Source organism: Vidua chalybeata, chromosome 4, assembly GCF_026979565.1.
Source record: "Vidua chalybeata isolate OUT-0048 chromosome 4, bVidCha1 merged haplotype, whole genome shotgun sequence".
In the NCBI taxonomy this organism is placed as follows: Eukaryota; Metazoa; Chordata; class Aves; order Passeriformes; family Viduidae; genus Vidua; species Vidua chalybeata.
Genome location: NC_071533.1, coordinates 68,982,086 through 69,003,291, shown reverse-complemented (window position 1 = coordinate 69,003,291; position 21,206 = coordinate 68,982,086). Strand labels below are relative to the sequence as shown.

The window sequence follows — 21,206 nt, the reverse complement described above, 5'->3', positions numbered from 1 at the left end:
TTAATTACCTAATTATAAAAGGGAGATTAGTCCTATTAAGTGGAACATCAAAAAGGGAATATTTAAAATATTTCCCTTCCTCTGATATTCCCCAAGCATTTCATGGACAAAACACTGTTCACAGCTCACCCCAAAAGCATATTTTTTTCCTTTTATTCTTTCTTTTGATTTTGGAGCCATTTAATAGGCCAGAATAAGGGCATCAAAAGAGAGGGAATAACTTATCTCTGGGTAGTTGTTGAACATGAAATTTGGAAGGAAGAATTGAGGAAAATCTGTCCCTGCAGTTGCTCTAAATGCAGTACAAATATAATAACTCTCATATACACCAATGCAAGTAGCCTGGAGCAGGATGAATAACTGGATTTGCAATAGCTGGATTGAAATGACGTACAGGCTCTTTTATTTCTTTATTACCCACACATATTTCATGTAAATTTTCAGCCTGGATGTGGGCACCCTTTGGGGTGCCTTCATGCCACATAACAGCAGTGACACCCTCTTTTCTCCAGTAAATATTCAGAGGGTGTCAGGATCTCCAGAAATCCTCTGGGGATCACCAGGAGGTTGTCTCTAGAAGGGATTACCCTTAGAAAAGATTTCTGCAGGAGGATTTTGAAATACATCCCTTAATGAGTGCTGTGCTCTCCATGGAGGGATCCATCCATCATCCTGCTCAGGGTGGCAAACCATTGGTGGGCATCACCTCTCTCCAGGAGAAATGGCAACAGGCAAACCCCAAATCAGCTCCCACTCAAGAAATCACTGCACCTTCAAAGAAAAATGCTCTGTTCCGTTTCCTTGGGCTGTCAATGTGAGATGCATGGAGCACAGAGGTGAATAAATTCCAAAGGCAGAACTGCTCACGTCTTTGCAAATGTAGCTGGAGGTTGCTAACACCAATAAACAGCAGGGATGACTCCAGAGGGGTGCAGTCACTCGAGTGTTTCAAATACAACCCACAAAAATGCTAAAAATACACGGAAATACAACCACGGGATCATTGTTTGTTGGTATCAAGCTTGTCTCGGGTTCACAGGGGCAAAACCATGACTGCACCAACACATTTCCTGTTAGCAACAGGGGGTCATTATCAAAATAAAGCCAGTTCATATTTTGTTTTACCATATGCAGACAGTATTTTAACAACCTTGGTTGATTTTGGAAGCTTCCTGGCAAGGTGCTATAACCAAGTGCTGCCTGGGGGCTTGGGGAACACATAGCCCAAAGTTAGAGAGCCAAGTTTTCACAGTTAAATTCCCTATTGATTTCAGAGAAGGGTTTAATGGGGAAAATAAATACAGCCAGGCCCTCAGTTAGCATGGCATAAAATACTTTTGCTTCAAACTTGGTCAGGAACCCAAAGAGAGGAAGGGCTCTGTACCCTCCCTCTGCCCCTCCTGTTAGGTTTGTACGTGCACACTCAACCCCTCAGGTCACTTGGGAGTTCCAGGATGGATCAGGCCCTTGTGGGCTTGAGGCACAGAGAGAGAAATGTGCATTTGTTTAAAGAGAGAAAAGGCTGGGTTTAACAGTGCTTGCTTGTTTGAGAGCTGTGGGTGAATTTGCAGTGGCTTTAGGAAAAAAAAAGCAGTTGATTTTCATTAAATTTTCTGTGAAACTGTCCTCTCCCAGTACATAATCTCATTGCTTTCACAGATGACATTGCAGTCTCACTGAGTAAAAATTTTGATTACGAGACTATTTTTCATGTTTTATAATAAACTGTATGAGATGTACCAAATAGAGGAAAATAAGTTCTGACTCTTTAAAAATAGTTTTAGTCAGAAAAGAAATACAAAATTCACTCTTTACATTTAAAATTAATGGCTAAAACCTGCTATTCAAGAAAACAAATTATTTCTTCTGTGCCTGTTTTTCTGCTTTATAAGCCTGCTGTACCCTTGTAAGAGTAGGTAGCACTTTAATGCAATGAAAAAGGAAAAAAACCTGTGTTACATTTTGGAATTGCTCCTCTCTTGGTGGTAACCTGAGGATAGAGAAACATGTACAAAGCACAGAAATGTCACCCAGTTCATTATCCATAACATTTTATTCGCATGTAATGCTGTAGGAAGAAAATTTCAAGATGCTCTGCCTGATGTTATAAAACTCCCTCATCGTCAATTAGTGTGAGAGGAGCTGCTGAAAAGATCAATCGGTTGCTTGTTCACATTCTGGAATGAAAAATCCAAAATACAAGGAAAGGAAGCCTTTATTTAAGGGCAGTCAGATAAAACAGCTGTGGGATTCTACATCATGAAATCACTGCTTATATCCATCAAAGCCATTTTTCAGTCCTTGGTAAGGAGGGTACATTTGCCTCCAGCCTCTGCAGGGGTTTGAGGGTTGTTTTGTTAGTGAAGGCTGGTGCTGGAAGGGAGGGACAGGAGCTGGGCTTTGCCAGCACTTTACTACAGCACCAGAAGGGTGCTCTGAAAACTCTCTGTCCTACCCTGACAGTGGTTTTGCTCTTGAGCTTCACCAATGACACCCAAATAATTGCTTTTGCTCTTCTCCATTCACCATGGCACCACAGGGCACAAAGTGAGGGGGTCTTTGCTCTTGGTATAGCTCAAAACAAGCATAAAAGTGGTAAATGCAAGTAAAAACCCTTAAATTTAGAACTTTTTTGGAGTTTTTTTTATATTAAAGAAAATTCTGATAAGCACATTTTGGCAGTGTTTCACCTGTTTGGGTTTTGTAGGTTGATTTTTGTTAGTGAGTCTTCACAATATCATCACTTTTGATACAAAATACTTTTAGGGGTCATAATGCATTTTTTATGGCTCTTACAGCAACTAACAAGTGAGCTGTACTTAAAAATCCTCAGAAATCCTGTCCTAATGACACAGTCAAAACTTCAGCCTTTCTGAGCTGCTCTGACTCCTTGTACTGACGTCCAGTTACAGGTAGCACATTAACAAAAATAGAATTCCAGCGTCATGCTTCATATCTTCAGCAACATGATGTACGTGAATGTGTGCTAATTACAATGGGAAGCCACCTGGGTCATTTTAAACTTTCTATTTTACGTGGCTTCTTTGCTCCTCCACTTTTCTTTTCAACACTCAGCATGAAGAGAGAGGTTAAACTGTTGCATTTTGTATACAGGGAACCTTTCATGTAATATACACCAGTCTGTAAAAACTGTAAATGCTATTTTTTTTATTTTAAACAGTTTCCTTAGTTTACAAAAGATCAATAATTGGTACCTTTTTTACACTCTCAGATTCCTGAATATTGACAGATCTTCAAAGGGATTATTAGCATATGAAACCTTAAGATTGGCTGTCCTGAAGGTTTTTAAGACACGATAAAGCTAAAATATCAAGTCTCTCGGACAGCCCCTCTTAAACAATTTGGGCAGGGGTGCACGTCAGAAATCACCAGCAAAGCCCAGCAACCCCCCCCCCCCACCCCGTGCCACTGTCTGCCTGCACGCTGTTATTTGGTTGCACACTGTTTAAATCCCAAAGGAAAATCACACCTCGCATTCCCTCGCTGGCTGCTGGTGACAGGAGCAAGATCCGTACTCATTAATGATCACCAGGGCTCCCTCAATGTGGTTGGGTTTGTAATCAACGTAATACTCCTGGGCTGACATGGCAGCCATTTGGTGCATGGTCTGTTTTTGCTTCTGCTTCCTGCGCTGTGTGACAAAGCACTGTCTTAGTTGCCTTAAGCCGGCTGGGAAGCACTTCCAGGAGACGTACAACACCAAAACCACGATGAGGAAGGAAAAAATCAGTGCCATGGTGCCCGTCACCACCTTGTGAATCTGCACGGCGTTCTCGGAGTTCTCGCCGGGCATGGTGATGGTGACGGCGTACGTGGTCCGGTCCTCGTCGCCGTCGGGCGCGTCGTAGGTGGCGGTGGCCGAGCCATAGCCCAGCGTCTGCTCGCTGTTGTTGGTCACCGGGGAGAAGGTGTTGACGCTCGTGGGGTCGGCGTCCTCGCACAAGTGGAAGGCGTACACGGCGTCCAAAACATCCTCTCCCTGGGCGTACTCGGGGGTGGCACAGAGCAGGTTGCTGTCGTAGCGACCCTGGAAGTTGCTCAGCCAGGAGGCCAGGGCGCAGACGTTCCGGCTGCAATCCCAGGCGTTGGCGGAGAGGCTGATGCTCGTGAGGGACTTCCAGGAGTCGAGGACTCGGGAGTCGATGTAGGTCAGCCGGTTGGAGTCCAGCTGCAGGGATTTGAGATGAGGTACACTTTCGAAAACGTGAGGTTCGATGTATTCGATTTCGTTGCCGGAGAGATCCATCTTTTCGAGTTGCCATATCCAGTCCAAAGTGTTTACTACGATGGTAACTTTATTCCTTCGCAAGCAGAGGGAGTGCAGGGAGATGAGCCTGGGAAAATGGGCTAAATTCACTTTCACCAAGTCATTGTGCTCGAGGTGCAGCTCAGTGAGTTTGAACAAGCCAGCAAAAGAGTTTCGAGCCAGGCTCTTTAACTGATTGTATCCTATGTCTAGAAACTTCAGGCTGCGACAGTCCTGAAAAATTCTCACTGGCACGAACTTGATGGCGTTCGACCGCATGTGCAAAGTTGTCAGTTTTCTCAGCCCGTGGAACAGGTCAGGCTCCAAGGACTGCAGGTTGTTGTACGATAAATCCACACTGCGCAAGTTTGGCATGGGGCGGAAAGTGGTGTTGGGCAGTTGGGTTATTTTGTTGGAACTCAGGGTGAGCTCTTTAACTCGCCGCAATTTTTGAAAGGCATTCCCCTCCACTGAGCAAATGTGATTGTGATCCAGATAGAGCCACGTGAGCTGCATTAACCCTGTGAACTGTCCATCATGCAGCTCTGAAAGGCTGTTGTACCGCAGAGACAAGCCCATCATGCCCGACAGGTTGCGAGGCATCTCTGTGAGATTCAGTGATTCACAGTACAAAAGCCTGCCCTCACACCGACAGAGCTGTGGACACCCACTATTCACAGCTGGAAGCATTTTAGAAAAGATACCCAGCGTACACAATATCAACCCCGGGGGCTTCCTCAGCAGCCAGTTTAAACAGAGACCAATAAGAAGGAAATCCATTAGCAAGAATATTTCCAAATATGCTTGAGAATGTCCATTGAGTCTTTTCAAATTCTACATCATATTTTATTTAAGGGAAGAAAAAAAAAAAAAAGGCAAACCAACGAAACAAAGCCCGAAAACCAAAGCAAAACAGCAAACAGAACAAACACAGAGGCAAATATTTCACTTTACAGCATGCAGGAGCTGTGCAGCATTAAAGTTCACAGACATTCAAAGGTAAAATGATAGTGATTTTGTTCATGTTAAATGCTGCAGCAAAGGAAAAAAAAAAATCTTTCTTCATGAAAGAATTTAATTAAAAAGTGTCTTACCCACCCTTTTCCAGAGAGTGACAACCTCCATTCAGTTGCTTCCTTTGTGTTTGGACTAATTATATGCAGAGCTAAAAAAGACCCCTCTGTGCTACAAATTCAGTCCCTTTCAATGTTGTGCAAGGCTGGCAAGCTCACAATGTCTCACTTCGCTTCTGCTCAACGAGCGAAAGGCTTGTCCAGCTAGCTTTTGAGCTGCCTCCTAGGACCTGCAAGTTTCAGAACTATGTACATGAGCTTGATCTTCTCCTTCTCCCTCTGTCCTTTCCTCTGCAGTTAACACTGTGGCGTGAAAAAAACTCCAAACTCTTTACTAACGACTCCACAGGATTTGTCAATCTGTTTAATGTCCATCATTTGCAACGACCATGGACCGGCACAACCTTTACTCCAGAGAGAGGTTACCATTCATTCACAGACCGGCTAAGGGTCGCTTTATTTCCCATTCTTTGTTCGCTTTGCTTGTTAGGTGATGCTTAGAGCAGAGAGAGACAGCAAGAATCCCTTCCCTTCAGCTGAGCAGTATGTTGCTAGAGCATGCAGAGGCACCCAGTGTTCACTGAGTGTCGTAAGCTGCTCATGATTGTACGCCTGCACTGTGCATCTCAGACATGGGCAGATTGAAAAGGGGTGGGCATAAAACCAACATCGGAGCGAACCAGGAAAGTAATATATGCTCTTTGATGAAATGGAAAATACTTTAAGCCTATCTCGCCATTTCTCAAACAGGCACGCACACACAGCCGCACAAATCATCAAAAGCAAGGCAGTGCTAAGTAGGAAGCTTGAGAATTAGGATTCTTTCTCTTTTTTTTTTTTTTTTTTTTTTTTCCTTGGATGCTTTTGTTTAAAGTCTGAATTTATAAGCTATTAGCCGGGAGAGGGAGAGACTCGATTACTTGGTTTGGGAAGGAATATGTAAACCAGTCTCTTTGGATTGCTTTTTCTCTCTGATTCCGATGATGAGATTTGCCTTTTGGTCTTTATGTGGGGGATTGTGGGGTATGTGGGGGGAAAATGTGGGTTTTTTTCTTCTGACATTGTCTAAATAGAGCATGATTTGAAATTCTGTGCATTCTTTCTCATAGAAATGGAGCCAGAGCTCTGCAAATAGGAATGTCTCATTTCATATAAGCTTTAATTACATTTGGTCTTTTTCCATCCTGCATATTTTGTGTGTTCAGCACATGCCTTTCCTGAAGGCTTTTTTTTTTTTTTTTCCTTTTTCTTTGCAGTGTATGCTATGGCACACAGAACTCAAAATCTAGCAGCATAAAGATTACTGTGCTTTTTGAATAAGATCAATGCATAGGTTGCTGTGAGCGTGTCAGCAGCATGCAAAAAGGGGGTTTCAAACCCCATCAGTTAATAAGTTTAGCAGATCGTGCTGGTTTTTGTTCTGTGCACCAAGAAAAAAAAAAATCTTTGCTGGATAATTTGCAGTCCTCATTCTCTATGGGAAAGGCATCATCAATGATCTCTGTAATTTTTACTGACTGAAAAATGTATGGTATTTCTGTCAGGAAAATGCTGGCCATCTTTTCCTATTATGAAATAGAATCTCAAGCCCCTGTGCTGGTGAGAGCGATCGGAGCTGACAGCTCCCAATTCTGCATCAATACCCAAAGAAGAAGTTCCACACGGATTTAGGATGCAAAGATTGCAGAGGATCATGCTGATTTTAAGTGGATATCGGATGCAAAATGCTGGAGGGACAGGGCAAAACCACTGCGTTTGCTTTCTTTTTCACAGCTGTGTTAATTTAAAAGAAATACCTTGTTTTGGAGGTGTCTGTTGCAGAGCTAAACATTGTGTTTGAGTGTGGCTGCTGTGAGTGTGTGCTGGGAGAAATCAAGGAATGCAGTAATTTGATGCAGTAAAAGTTGCTTTGCAGAAGTCCTGGCAAACTTAAAGCTCTTGTGCATAAAAATAAAAATGTGTGAAGGAGATTCATTACTAATGGATTTGCCATAAAGAGTCTTAAATAAATTACAAATATAAACCATTTAAATTGCAGTTTCAGAACCTGGGGATCAATGTGCTTTTATGCTCCCTGTTCAGTTTATTTACATTTTTCTGCTCTTCACAACATTTCAGTGGTCTCAAGGCAAAAATGTGATGCTTTAATAGTATATGAGCCTCATCTATGTTTTAGCATTTGGGCAGGAGAGCTGAAGGTGGTTTTCCTCTCCCCAGATCATGCAGTTTTATTCAAAGCAGGCTGTTTATGCAAGTGTCCACTGGTTGCAGTACACCTTAATTCTGTTTCTCGGTACACAAGAGCAGGAAGGAAAGCAGTGACAGAACTGAGAGAAAAAGCATTGAAGCAGGAGAGACTAAAAAATCCCATCCAAGAATATATTCCAGATTGCCTTGATGAATATTTTGGTGCAATTATCAGGGGGAAAAAGATTAAAGGATGACTTGAACTTAACAAAAAGAAGTTAACAAAAAAACTTAACTGAAAAAAGCTTCAAAGCAATGAAGTTGTGTCCCTTAAAAGTCTGCAACCCTACAAGTCTTCCTGGGTGAAGCCTTAATGCCTTCTCCCATGTAAAATTTGGGGAGAGGTGTGCAACAGTAGCCCTGAAAATTTAAATTATATTTTCAAGGGAAGCAACCATTTTCTGCAAATCAAATGATGATAAGGATCACTTAGTTACCATTTAAATGCTGTGTATAAAGACTTCTTCTAGTAGAGATGAAGCTCCCTGATACATCACTGAAGAGCTGATTTTTTTTTTTTTTCACTGCTTCTTGTTATCACCTGGGATACAGCTTGCATCCCAACCAGTGTGCCTATTCCCACTCTGGCATATAATCCATTATCATTTGGTTTTCAAAGGCAGGAATTAGAGCAGACAGTAGCAAACCTATATAGCAGCAGCTGGAAGACTGACAACCAGAATTAGGGACCCAGAATTAATGGCCCTAAAGTGCACTCTCAGAGCTCTAACAGAGGGCTATTGAATAAGAAACTCTGCTCTTATCCAAAATTTGGTTGCAAAAAAGAATCCAGGTAGTCTTAAAATGAGAGACCTCAGTGTATGTTTGAGGTGATGTTGAGGCACAGTAGTGACCAAATTCAAGAACTGGGGCATCTGAAATATCTTTTGTAAATTGGTGTCCTACTGTATTTTTGCAATGTACCCTTTTGGCAATCAAACCAGGAATCCACTTTGAAGATGATTGTAATGCAAAGGGTTTAATTTCCACTGTCTGAGCTGTTATCACAGCCAAACTGTTAAGTTTACACGTTTTCTGAAGTTTCAAAGCCTCTGGCAAGTCTCTATAAATTAGCAGATTTAAATTAGCTTTATTAAATGTGCTATTATAAAACATTTTAAGAATGGCAAACTAAGTTTGTATGTGTTTAAAGAAGCTTGATTAAATCAATGTAAAGTAGGTTACAAGAAGAACAACATGAATAAAGTTTTAGAAAGTTTATGTGGGAAGCTCCTTCTTGTAGTCATGGCAAGGATAATTCAGTGGCAGCAATGGTCAGAATTGTTCAGGCTGGAAAAGAAAAACACTTTTCAATGTATTTGCTCTACACATTTTTAATATTGTGTTCAGATTAATGATAGAATCATCAAGATTGGAAAAGACCTTTAAGATCATCCTGTCCAACCATTAAGTGCCCCATATAATTTAACTGGCCTCTGAATATTTTAATTCTTGCTGATCCCTTGGATATTCCTTTACTGTTTGTGCCTGGATATTTACCTTACCTTAATTTGCAATCCAGGACAGATGGGGTGAGATCAGAATGTGGCTGCTGATGTCTAACTCTTCATATACACATCCTTTAATAAATTCTCCACCAAAATACAAAAAAGGCAAACCAGCCTATTAAATACTGGGTATACTTCTTCCTTTTGGTATTTTCTGAGTGGCTTATATCAGAATAATAAAAAGTGATGCTTTTAGTGATGATTTTAATTTCCTTTCATGAATGGAAGGACTCAAACCTTGATCTTTGGTAGTCTTTAATTTTCAAGTGTGCTGAACCATGGCATTTTGCATAAAAGAAACATTTAAAAGCAGAAAAGGGGGAAAACAGATATGACCTAAGGTAAAGCAAACTACATCTGTTATTTCTCTTGTATTTCTGTCTTGGTCATCCTGAACATTTATTAGCTTCCCCTTCTGTACAAAATTTAGGATTTCAGCTGATAAGAAGTCCAGTTCTATAAAATGTCTGTTTTAGTAGATATAAAAATGGGTAACCTTATACAAGATTTTGACCAAATAGTCCTGTTGGCTCCAGATGTCATTAAATTCTTACAGTACCCGACAGACACATTGGATTTGTGGCTATCTTTAAATCATAGATGTTGCTATGTAAATGACCTTTTTGTTTTTGACAAGGTGATAAACATTTTTCTGTCACATTGCAGTTATTCCATCCTGATCAACCACATTCACTTGCAAGTGGTCATGCATAGCTCTAGAAAGTCACTGACAGAAGAGACCCATGTGCAGAATTGTCACTGCAGTGCAGAAATGTCAGTTTTTAGGACAACATATCCTGAGTATGGATCTCTCTCCTCCATTCATGACTGATGGACTACTTGAATAAACTAAAAAAAAATGACTGACTCTCTTAAGTATCTGTGAAAATACCTTTGGATTTCTGGACATGATGGCAAAACTCTTGACAGTGTTACTGGTTCTGAGTGGCCAGGGGTAATGGGAAAAAGACAAGAAGTAAAATTATCCTTTTGTGATTAATCAACGCATGAAGATCATGCAACATCCTGGCTAGGCAAAGGCCAGTGTGTTACTGTCACGTTACCAGGTGGTGGAACTCCTGGTTTCCAGGAAAAGTGAAAATTTAAACCCTGGGTTTTGATTAACCCTTGCTAATTTATATCCCTAAAAATGTCTTAGGAAGTCATGGAGGAAGCACGTGTGGAATGCAATGATTAGGAAGTGTGAAGGTTTTAGTTGGTCATATTTGATTGGAAATCAATTAGTTCCACCTTCAGAAGTGCTAAGTGAGACACTTCACAAAGGTTTATCTCGAGATCTTCCCAAGTATTTATGGAGGTACCAACAAATGAACTGTAATTAATTTCCAATTCTCTTAAAAGCAGAGAGGGCCACAGCTTATCTACTCTCCTGAACACATCTACTGTGCCCTCTGCTGCTGTTGATAGTTCATCTCTGAAGGTTATTTTTGGATAAACTCTGGTGCTAAACAGTATTTTATTTGTGCTTTGAGACTTGTTTTGACTGAAAGGTTCTGTTCTTCCATGGATGTTGCTTCTCCCAGATGTTGCACCTGGGGTTGGTCAGTTGGCTGGTTGGTTGGTTGTTGGTGTATTTACTCAGACTTAACCAAGAGGCTGGATGAAGTGACAGAATAGCAGGATTGTTTAGGACTGTGAAAAATCCCCCCTGTAGCCAAACTAGTAATGGTCCTAACCCCATCATGTCTTACCAGCATTTTGTGTCCTTTTCCAGAATAACTTGTGTTGCTTGGGAAGTTGGGAGGTCTCACCTGAGGATGCAGGAAGCACCATTCTGTAGAGAAAATCATTGGAAATACATTGGGATAACCTTCCTGATGCCAAACCCTTCATTCTTTTTACCAATGGCAATACCTTGAGGGGCAGTGAACACATTTTAGATTCCCAAAGTGCAGGACATATGGAGAGTTTAGAGGAATTTATGAAATCAATTATTAAAAGCAAGGATGAACAAGTTAAAAGCTGTTCCTGGCAGTCTTCTGGAAAGTCGTTTTACAAGTGGATGAACTGCTCTTGGAAAATTCTCCCAGAACAGAAAATCTGTTCTCAGCATTAGACAACCAGTTGTTCTTATTCCATTTCTTGTGCTCATTTCCAATGTATTTTAAAGCACAATCAGAAAAGACAAAAAACTTACATGCTGGTCTTTGTGGATACATTATTTCTAGAAATACAGGTTAGTTATGAAATTGGTGCTGGTATTTTGAAATTGAAAAAGACTTTTACTGAGTCCTCTTCCATCACATAGAACACCATTTGAACTGACTCCACAGAAAAATAGAATCATAAAATTGGAAATAGCTTGGGTTGGAAGGGACCGTAAAGATCATCTCCATGGGCAGGGACACCTTCCACTATCCCAGGTTGCTCCAAGCCCTGTCCAACCAATGATACCCATATTCTGAAGGGAAAACTCAGGATAAAATCCTGAAATCCTGGTTGCGTGTGTATTGCATCTTAAAGGGAGATTAGAGGGCCTCTGGATCATTAGCTCATAGACAGAATTAATAATGCAGAAACTAGGTTGAAGACTCGTATTTCAGAGAGAAGTCATTGTGATTTTTGCAACCTTAAAGACGATGGTTTGTTGACTACCTGCAATATTTATGGTTTCATTACGTTTTATTTGCAACTGATGTAATGTCTAAGAGAAATAGTCATGGGTCAGGAGTCTCAGAAGGACATATTTAAAGGCATAACAAAAGATAGTCATGCCTTCTAAAAAAAAAAGAGAGAATAACCTGACCTTCTTTTTTTAAACCAACTTAAAAATACTCAAGGCATTACTGAAGAGTTTATATGGTGGAGGAGGTTTGTGTGTGGTGGATGTGTAATCTTAGAAATTCAGCTTTGCTCAACAGCTAATTTAATTTTGTGAGATCCAATGGCAGTCTTTGAAATACGCATTCCTGACTCTTGTTTGGTTTTGTTTCAATGTATTGTGAAGACTTTTCATGTCTTAGAATGAAGAAACATACAAAGGAAGCAAAAGTTTTGTTACTTCGTTGCTCTTAATAAATATATAGAGGCATACCAAATTCTAGTAACATATCCAAAGATCCTGAATTTTCCGAGGTTTTAGAAAGAATATGCTAAATACATTCTCAAAATCTGTACAGTAGTGTGAATGTAAATTACCCTGCCATTATATATGTTTTTAATGATGAAACAGCAGATTTGGGGGGCAAACAATAACAAAGCTTTAGGGTTCACTTCAGCTGTGTTTCATAATCACACTCCTTCTCCTACTGCTGTACTTTTGAATCTTTAATATTCCTGTAAAATGAAGAGCTTATTGTTTCCTACAACTCAATTTATATTTGAAATGAGTGGAAAGATGCGTAATCAACTTGAAAAGGCAGGAAAATATCATCCTGTTTTTCAAGATATAGGACATTTTATGGAGTGTTTTGAATTCTAGAGACCAGTTTTAAAGAATGCTTGGCTTAGTTCTGCTCTTTTTTTTTGCAGTGCAAATTAATTATGATTTGACAAGAGTGTACTTGATTTTCTTCTTCGGATTTGGTGCACAGCCAAGCTTTATTAGTTAGAGCCTCTAAATCAAAACCAAAGGTCAGTATAGTAACATGCTTGTGGCTCAAGATATATTGTAGTTTTTTCCCCATTATTCAGGTATTTCTGTCTATGAAAAGGTATTTGTGTTTAAGTGGATGCTGTGTGATGCACACATGGCCATGGACAAATACCCACTTTTCATGATTGCATCAGTAATGTTCCTTGCAGCAATCTTAAAAATTTGGGGAACTGTTGGTGTGAAACTCCTGAATGATCCCCACTTCATGCTTGGTGTGGTCTGTGAACGCTGGCTGGGGGTGTTGTGTGCCCATGGCAGGTAGGGGACAAAAGATGATTCAGAAATGCACAATAGTGAGTGCCAGACCTGCTAAAAATCGATCCTGGAAGCAGGTCCAAACCCTCACTTTGCTTCTTTTAATTGTATCTCCATTTTTTTTGCTTGTTTTGTGCCCTATTTCTTCCTACATCAACAGTTGTTGATTTTTTGGGGGCTTTATTGTTTCCAGTTCTTAATTTCAGGGATTGTCTTTTCCTATGTCCCTGCATAATGCCCAGCATGGACTATCTTTTACTGTGTCCTGATCAGAGAATGACAGGCATTTTGGGTTGAAAAGTACCTTAAAGAGATAATCTCATTCCAGCTTCCTGCCATGGGCAGGGAACATTTCCACTATCCCAGGTTACTCCAAGCCCCTTCCAGTCTGGCCTCCAACACCAGGGATGGAGCAGCCACAGGTTCTCTGGGCACCCTGTCCCTCATAGTCAAGGATTTATTATTCCAAATATCCCATCTCTCCCTGCCCTCTGGCAGAGGGAAACCATTCCCCCTTGTCCTGGCACTCCACACCTTGTCCCAAGTCCCTCTCCAGCTCTCCTGGAGCCCCTTTAGGTGAAGGGGCTCTGAGGTCAGCCTGGAGCCTTTTCTTCTCCAGGTGAGCACCCGCAGCTCTCCCAGCCTGGCTCCACATGAGCAGTGCTCTGACCATAATGAATATTACAATAATCAACACAGTTCTGGTGTTCAAGGCAGCAGCTGTTGGACAAGAATCCAGGGTATTGCAGTGCTCCCAGGTGTGGGATCTGTACAATGAGGTTTCTGCAGCCTATCGTGCAGCTGAGCTTGGGCCATGCACTGACATCAGGTCAGCAGAACTCGCTTGAAGCTGCTCCCACCAGGGTCATGAGAACAACGAGCAGCAGAAGACATTGAAAACATAGTGGGAAGAAGCTTTCCTAGTGCCAGTGGGATGAGGTGGGGTGGTATTGGCTTCTTTGCCTTCAGCCCAAAGAAAGCCTGTTCTGAAAGCATTTATCCTTTGATCTGTGCTGCTTTTCCTTGGCCCTCACTCTGCAGGACCGTGGAGCCCGTTGGAAGCATCTGCAGCACTGCAAAGTAGTGCTGACCTTGGGATACTTCCCTGAAACACATTCAGAAGCTTCTGAGCTGTCTTCTCTGACTGTCTGGATTTTCTGGCACCGTTGTATCCATTAAATACTGATTAGATTTAAGAAATCCAAGAGACCAAATAATGCTATCATCTCTTCCCTACTTATCTTAATAATATTGCCAGTAATATTCCTATATATCAATTCTAGGGTATTCTATACCTAATCTGGTGCAGGGAAATAAGGATAGTGTGCTTTTTTGTTTCAAAGGCAGAAGAAAGCCATTTTATTTATTGATTTGGTTTTTCTCTATTGCCTAAAGACAAGGGTAAAAAGCAAAAGCTCCTTTCAAGGACTGTTAGAGAAATATATCATTTTTCATAATGTTTAATGAATTGCTTACAGTACTTGTTTTACTTAAAACTGCAATTAAAGATCACCCTCTAGTCAAAGGAAAACTGTGATAAGAACGTGACTTGCAACTTGTCAGAACATTTTCTAAAGCCCTTTGGGAGTAATTCCAGTAATTATTCAATCTGACGTTTTCCAGAGAAATAACCCTTTATATATGAACTCCATTAATCATAATAACAGAGTTCACATGTCAGATACTTCTCTCCAGTCACTCCATACTCTCCATTTATTAAGAGAGTAATAAACATCTTCACTGAATATGAGAAAATATTAAACTGCTTGCAGAAAATGCTGGTGTATAGGTTTGGTATGGTGAGGTGGGATGTGATCTGTTGATGTGTGCAAATACCTTGAATTTCTGGGCTGTAGCTGCTATCAGCATCGAGTCTCCTCCTCATTCGGTGTCATTTCAGTCACAACACTTCCAGGACATTTCTGTTTTCTTTTTTCCTCTGAACTGCCTTGGAGAGTTCTGGTTTGTCTGTCTGTCCAGCTGTAAAGACTTGCTGTATGAACTTTCCTAGCTAAATAATTGGTCTTTTGCAAGACCTGGATGTAGGAAACAAAAATTCTGCTTTAGATCATCCACAAGCACAAGAGTGAATACTTGAATACTTTTTTTTTTCTGATATGAACTTACTACACATTATTGGAACAGCAAAATTAATATGGACTAACTGTCTTTGATGATAAGCAGCTCTAAGAAGATTTTTGTTATGTTTTTCTGTGTTTCATCAGCTGAAGATATTCCTAAATATTATCTTGTATTAAAAGTGGTGGTTTAATAATGCAGTGGTGATTAGATGCCCATATTTGAAGAATTTATAATTCTCTCCTTTTCAGATTCTGACATTCTTTTGTGCTTTTGAAGCTGGCAAGTGCAATTATCAGTGTTCTGATGAGGAGTGATAAATATAATCTATTGCTGAAAGTGGATAAAGACGCAGGCAAATAAGATTGGTTTGACACAGCCTCCTTGTGCATCTTCTGAATTCTCAAAAGCTGAGTGGAGAATAATTCTTTGTCTTTGGAGATTTACTTTGTAATATTTGATTGGGGTTTTTGTGTGTGTATTTTTTTGTTCTGGAGCCAATGCAACGTACCTGGGCCGTAACTGTGACTAATGCTTGAAATTCAGGATTTTTGCATGGCAGTTGTCATTCGTTGCACATTCCAGTAGATGGCAACTCCAGTCTTCCTGACATTTCATCTCCATTCAAACCAGTAATATTTTCTGTGCCCCCACCCCTGCATCTCGTTCATATAAATATCTACGAGTTTCACAAAAACGTGAGTCAATATTGCTTTTATTGAAATTACCACCCAGTATCTGATTTCAACTCAAACAGTACCGAAAGGGTGATAAAAAAAAAGGCCTGTAAACGACAATCCTCCTGGATCATAAAGCACACACTGATTCCCCCGTCACTTTAGAAAATATTTTAGGAATTTTCATAAAAAGGATTAGTACCCCAAACTTCTTTTTGTGTGAAATAAAGGAAGGGGTTGGCTGCAAGTACAGCGCACTGGCTTTAAGTTTGATGGTCTGGCTATGAAGTGTATCTCCCCCTGATTAATGATTAAATGATTTATTTTTGCTGTTCATAGTAAACACTTGATCAGACCTGGAAAACTTTGTAAATTTATGAATTTCATAATGATATACATGGATACAGGTGGTTTTGGGTGAGGACAGGAGTTGGCCCAGGGGTTCTCTGCATGGTTTAGCCATGGGAATATTCTCCCGTTTCCCTCCTGCCTGAAGCACTGCCACACTCAGCCTCTCTTCGTTGTGCTCCTATTCCCTCCCATCGATTGTATCACCAAAGCATCAGTGCAGAGGAGCCTATTTCTGTTTTTTTCCTCTGCTGACTTTCACAACTTCAATACTTGCCTGTGGAATTTGAAGGCATAAAACAAAGCATCTCTCTGTGAGTGAATGCCAGACATCAACCACAGGCACAAAAGATTGTGCTTGCTCTGCCTGGGATGGAGGCTAAGGATCATAACAGTCACACAAAGAGTCCTTTCTCTATCTCTCTCTATCAAGACTATAGTTTAATTTTCAAGTCACTTTCACTGTGTCTAGCAAGTTTTTATTTTGAGGTTGATGGCTAGAAAGGGACAGAGCAAAGTACAGATTTTTTTTTTTTAAATAACTACAAATCTAACTTAAAACTAATACATGCTATTTATCAGGGATTTTTTACCTACTTCATCCATAGAGAACTTTCAGTAATCCCATAAGAAACTCTCAGTCCAGGAAACATTGCTATTTCATATTAAGTCTTACAGTCATAGATGCAAACATTTCTTGTTTAAAATAAACTGAAGAAAAGTTCTAAAGTAGAGCAATATTTAAGGCCAGATTTATATGTTCACACTTTTATTGGTTTAGTAAAAACCTTGATTTTCAACCCAGACTTGATTAGTCTATGGATATTTTTACTTCGCAGAAACAGTATTAAAATAAATTACACTCATATAGGACAAGCAGAATATTGGTCCATTTAAGCCTGACTGATTTTTATGTAACAAATTAGTGAGCAAGGTAATTAAATCTCTTTTGGATGCCTGTTTCATCTCTGGAAGGAATCCCAAGAACCTCAGAAAACTGACTTTGAGGTTATATACAGGTCCTGGGTCTATTGCAGCTAAGTGGCTTGTTTCTCATTATCGCATTTAGTGCTGCAGAAACGACTCCACCAGAGTCTTTATTAAAACTTGCTTAAGGCCAGCATTTTCCCTTGGGTCAATAATGGCTTTAGAGGAATGGATGTAGAAGCTGGATTTGTTCTGGAATGAATTATGTCTCATCGGGGCCCCCAGGCTAGTATTTCAAATTCGCCACCAGGCACTTCATCAAAAATTCTGTTCCAGGACTGGAAAGACCTTGCTGCTCCTATTAGGGAGTGCAGAGCATACATTTGTGGATCTTTCCCTGCACCTGACCTATATGACTCTATTTTTTTCACCGCTAAAACCCCATTGAATGCCACCTGCATCAGTGAGGATGTGGTTTAGGAATGTGTCCTGAAGATCTCATGAGCTGGGCAAGGTCATTGTCAGATATTTCTGACTAAAATACTGAGCACAGCAGAGCATTGAGTTAAGTACTGGTTAAAGCCATTCAAATCCTACAGCTCCTGGTGTGAACACAGTATGTATGAGAGGAGTAATAAATATCATTGCTTCCTGCAAGTCTTGCTCATGAATAATCCAGATGTTGCTTATCACTGCACATCGTGGAATCTCAGAGTGGTTTGAGTTGGAAGGGACCTTAAAATCCATCTCTTTCCAACCTGTGCCATGGGCAGGGACACCTTCCACCAGCCCAGGTTGCTCCAAGCCCCATCCAATCTGTCCTTGGAGATTTCCAGGGATCTAAGGACAGCCACAGCTTCTCTGGGTACCCTGTGCCAGGGCCTCTCTACCCCATCCTGGTCTCAACTTACTCCCCACCTGTATCTCTGCTCTTGGGAGTAAAAATCTCTTTGCTCAGGAGAGAGGATAAATGTTCACAACATTCACAGGCTGCCCCATATGACCAAGGGGAGAACATGAGGATGTGGGATGGAAAATCAACCTCGACCTGCAAAGGAAAAAGAGTCACCAAAGGGCTGTTGTTTAACCCCAGGCAGAAACAGAGCACCACAAGCCACTCGCTGTCAACTTCCCCACTCCTGCTGGCTGGAATGGGAAAGAGAGTTGGGGAAAAATACTAAACTTTGTGGGTTGAGGTAAAGACAGTTTATTAAGACAGTAAAGGTAGAAATAATAGTAATAATAATAATAATAATAATAATAATAATATAGTAATGGACAAAACAAGTGATGCACATTGTGATTGCTTTTCACCCACTGACCAATGCCCAGCCCATCCCCAAGCAGTGATTGGCCCCTCCAGCCAACTCTCCCCAATTTATTCACTGGGATGATGTCCCATGGATGGGAGATCCCTTTGGCCACCTCAGGTCAGCTGTCCTAGCCGTGCTCGCTCCCATTTTTTTATGTGTTTGCTCTCTGGCAGAGCATGGGACACTGGAAAGGTCTTGATTTAGAGTAAGCCCTGCTGAGCAATAACTAAAACATCAGTATGTTATCAACACCATTCTCATCCTAAATCCAAAGCTCTAGAAAATCAACTCTGTCCCAGCCAAAACCACGACACACCTTTGTAAATTTTTTTTTCCTTAAAATTTGTGTCTCACTCATATGGGCAAGTATTTCTGAATTCAATAACTCAATAAATTTAGAAAAAAAAGGTTGCTTGGGGTTTATTTCCTAGTTTGTAAAATCTTCTCATGGTGATGATCAGATAAAATTTTGACTTAGAATAAGATCTTTTATTTATGAGCCCAAACCAAAATTGCAGGTTTTCCTTTTGCTGGTCTGGTTTTAAAACACAATCATGTGATATTTACAAATGCAGTAGTTTGGGAGTGTTTGTTCTCTTTCAGTGCTTTACAGACGGAGGTGTCCATTGAAATGCAAAGGTGTTTGATATTAAAAGAGATTGGTAGTGGAAAATAGGCAGACAGGTGTTTGGCTTTCCTTTATGCTTGTCAAGGGCAGTTCCTTGGATGGCTCACAAGCACATTTACATCCTCATTTTTTCCTGCTGACTGGATTTTCCCTGAGTGCTGTGTTCAGAGATTGCAAATGCGACATTACCTAAGAGGCCCCATCAAAATCTGGAGCAAATGGTGGGTGTTACAATGGATATTACACTCTAAGTGCTGTGTCTGCAGCACAATATTCCATATAAATAATTACTTTTATAAATACAGAGAAATTTCCCCTTTAGCCATTTACATGGTTTATTTCTAACCGAACAACTGCAGGAATTTAAAAAAAAAAAAAATCTACTTTTGCTATATACCATACATCACACTCCTTACTTTTCATTCTGAAGTCGATTTTCCAGATGTTTCTCTACAAAACAGGATAGAGTAGTTTAGCAACTACGGGAGACTGTAAAAATATATTTACTTTCTTGCAATGTATTTATTTTCTTTTGGAATTTTAGAGGATACCAGTTTAGATAATGTCATGTCAAAGCTAATGGAGTAAATTCTGTATGTAGTTAAGTTTTGCTTGACAGTTTATAAAGCTGAACATTTCAGAGTGGGAATTAGAAAAACACCCTCATATGAAATGTGTAATCCAGTCAGCCTAATCAAAATATCAAGAAACAGAAAAAATATTTATAGGTGCAGTAAGTGTAGAATCACAGAATCATTTAGGGTGGAAAAGCCCTTTAAGGTGATGCACCAAGGCCACTACTAAACCAAGTCCCCTAGATTCATTTCTCCAATGTTGCACTTAATCCCTAAGGGAAAAAAATAGAGTTTTAGTCAATATGTAGGACATCATTTTGGAATGGGAAGTTTCTGGGATGAAAGAAACTTCAACATTTAGCAGAAACTTCCAACATTTAGCTTCCACTTTACCCAGTAAAGATAGAATACAACAGGGGAGCTATTTTAGGAGCTTATTTTATTTTAATTTTAAAAATATTTTTTTTTAAATATTGAAGTCTGAAATAAGTTTGACTTCAGTGCTGAGTTATTTTTAGAATATGGAGAATGGACAGAGTTGAAGAACATATGTTCTGATCTGTGGATCCTCTGGAGCTGAGGTGGATTCTCACCAAAATGATGCGATGGAGACTTCTGAATTACCTTTAAAGCTTTGAGTCTCAGCCCTGACTGTATTTTGGTGCCTCCTTATTGATAATGCTTTACTTGGAGGTTCTCATCTAACCCCATCTTCTTAAAGAAATATAAACACCTCTGATAAGAGTTAAAAAGTTGCTCAGCTCAGTTTTACATGATTCTTTCTATCAGTTATTTCTGTCTATTTCTATCAGTTCTATCCTTGCTTTATTGCTGGAGTTATTAGTCCATGGAAGTGCAATGGATTTAAGAAATCACCTGGTTCATGTCTTTATCTAAAGCAATATTCATTTGGTCATTCTTGACACATTAGCTCCTCTTGAAGGCTGTGAAAACTTCTCAAGGAAAAGGTTCTTCCCCCAGAGGGTGCTGGCACTGCCCAGGCTGCCCAGGGAATGGGCACGGCCCCGAGGCTGCCAGAGCTCCAGGAGAGTTTGGACATCCCTGCTCTCAGGGATGCACAAGGTGGGATTATTGGGGTGTCTGTGCAGGTCCAGGAGCTGCATTCAGCCATCCTTGTGGGTCCCTTCCTACTCAGGATCTGTAATTCTGTGATTCACTTCTCAGATTCCAGTTTAACAAGCCCAGTCCGCCCAGGCTTCTCCCGTTGGTGCAGTCCTACGCTGATCTTCGGTAGCTGCTTTTGATCTGTTTTGGATCCCTCCTAAGCTGTCCACATTTTCTGAGTACACAGTGCCAGAACAAACCCCAAGGTATGGAAGCTGTGACCTTGCTAACAGGGAGGACAGGCTCTCCTGGCTGCTGCTGGCTTTTCCTGCTGGGGAAGGGCTCCTGCCTTTGTGGCAGCTGGGTGACACTGGTGGCTCGTGGTCCTCTCATGATGTGCAAGAGCCCGTGGAGCCTCTTCTGCAGCTTTTCTATAGAGCTGCTACTTGTTCTGGGTTTTATAGCTGTTATTCCTGACTGAGTGAATATCTTGTACATGACCCTGTTGGAATAGCATTTCTTTTTTCTTTTTTTTTTTTTTTTCTCTTTGAGGACATAAGTACAATTTGTCAGAATCATTTTGGATTTGTTTTTCTGCTCTCCTGAGGACTTTCAGTGCTTCTCAGCT

The 21,206-nt window shown here is 40.6% G+C and overlaps 2 protein-coding genes across 19 annotated transcripts in view; one reads left to right on the top strand and one right to left on the bottom strand.

Annotated features, from left to right (window-relative positions):
• Nucleotides 1-21,206, top strand: part of CTNNA2 (catenin alpha 2) — a 459,487-nt gene that overhangs the window by 298,221 nt on the left and 140,060 nt on the right. Inside the window, exon 1 of one of the 18 annotated variants that reach the window (XM_053940064.1) lies at nucleotides 4,164-4,209. The exons of the other annotated variants lie outside the window; for them this stretch is intronic. The gene's annotated coding sequence lies outside the window, so the exon portion shown is untranslated. Of the gene's footprint in view, nucleotides 1-4,163; nucleotides 4,210-21,206 lie in introns of those variants that run through there. 18 annotated transcript variants of the gene reach the window in all.
• Nucleotides 3,145-5,934, bottom strand: LRRTM1 (leucine rich repeat transmembrane neuronal 1). Its single transcript, XM_053940066.1, has one exon. The coding sequence runs from the start codon at nucleotides 5,045-5,047 to the stop codon at nucleotides 3,485-3,487; it is 1,563 nt and encodes a 520-aa protein (XP_053796041.1). The 5' UTR covers nucleotides 5,048-5,934; the 3' UTR covers nucleotides 3,145-3,484.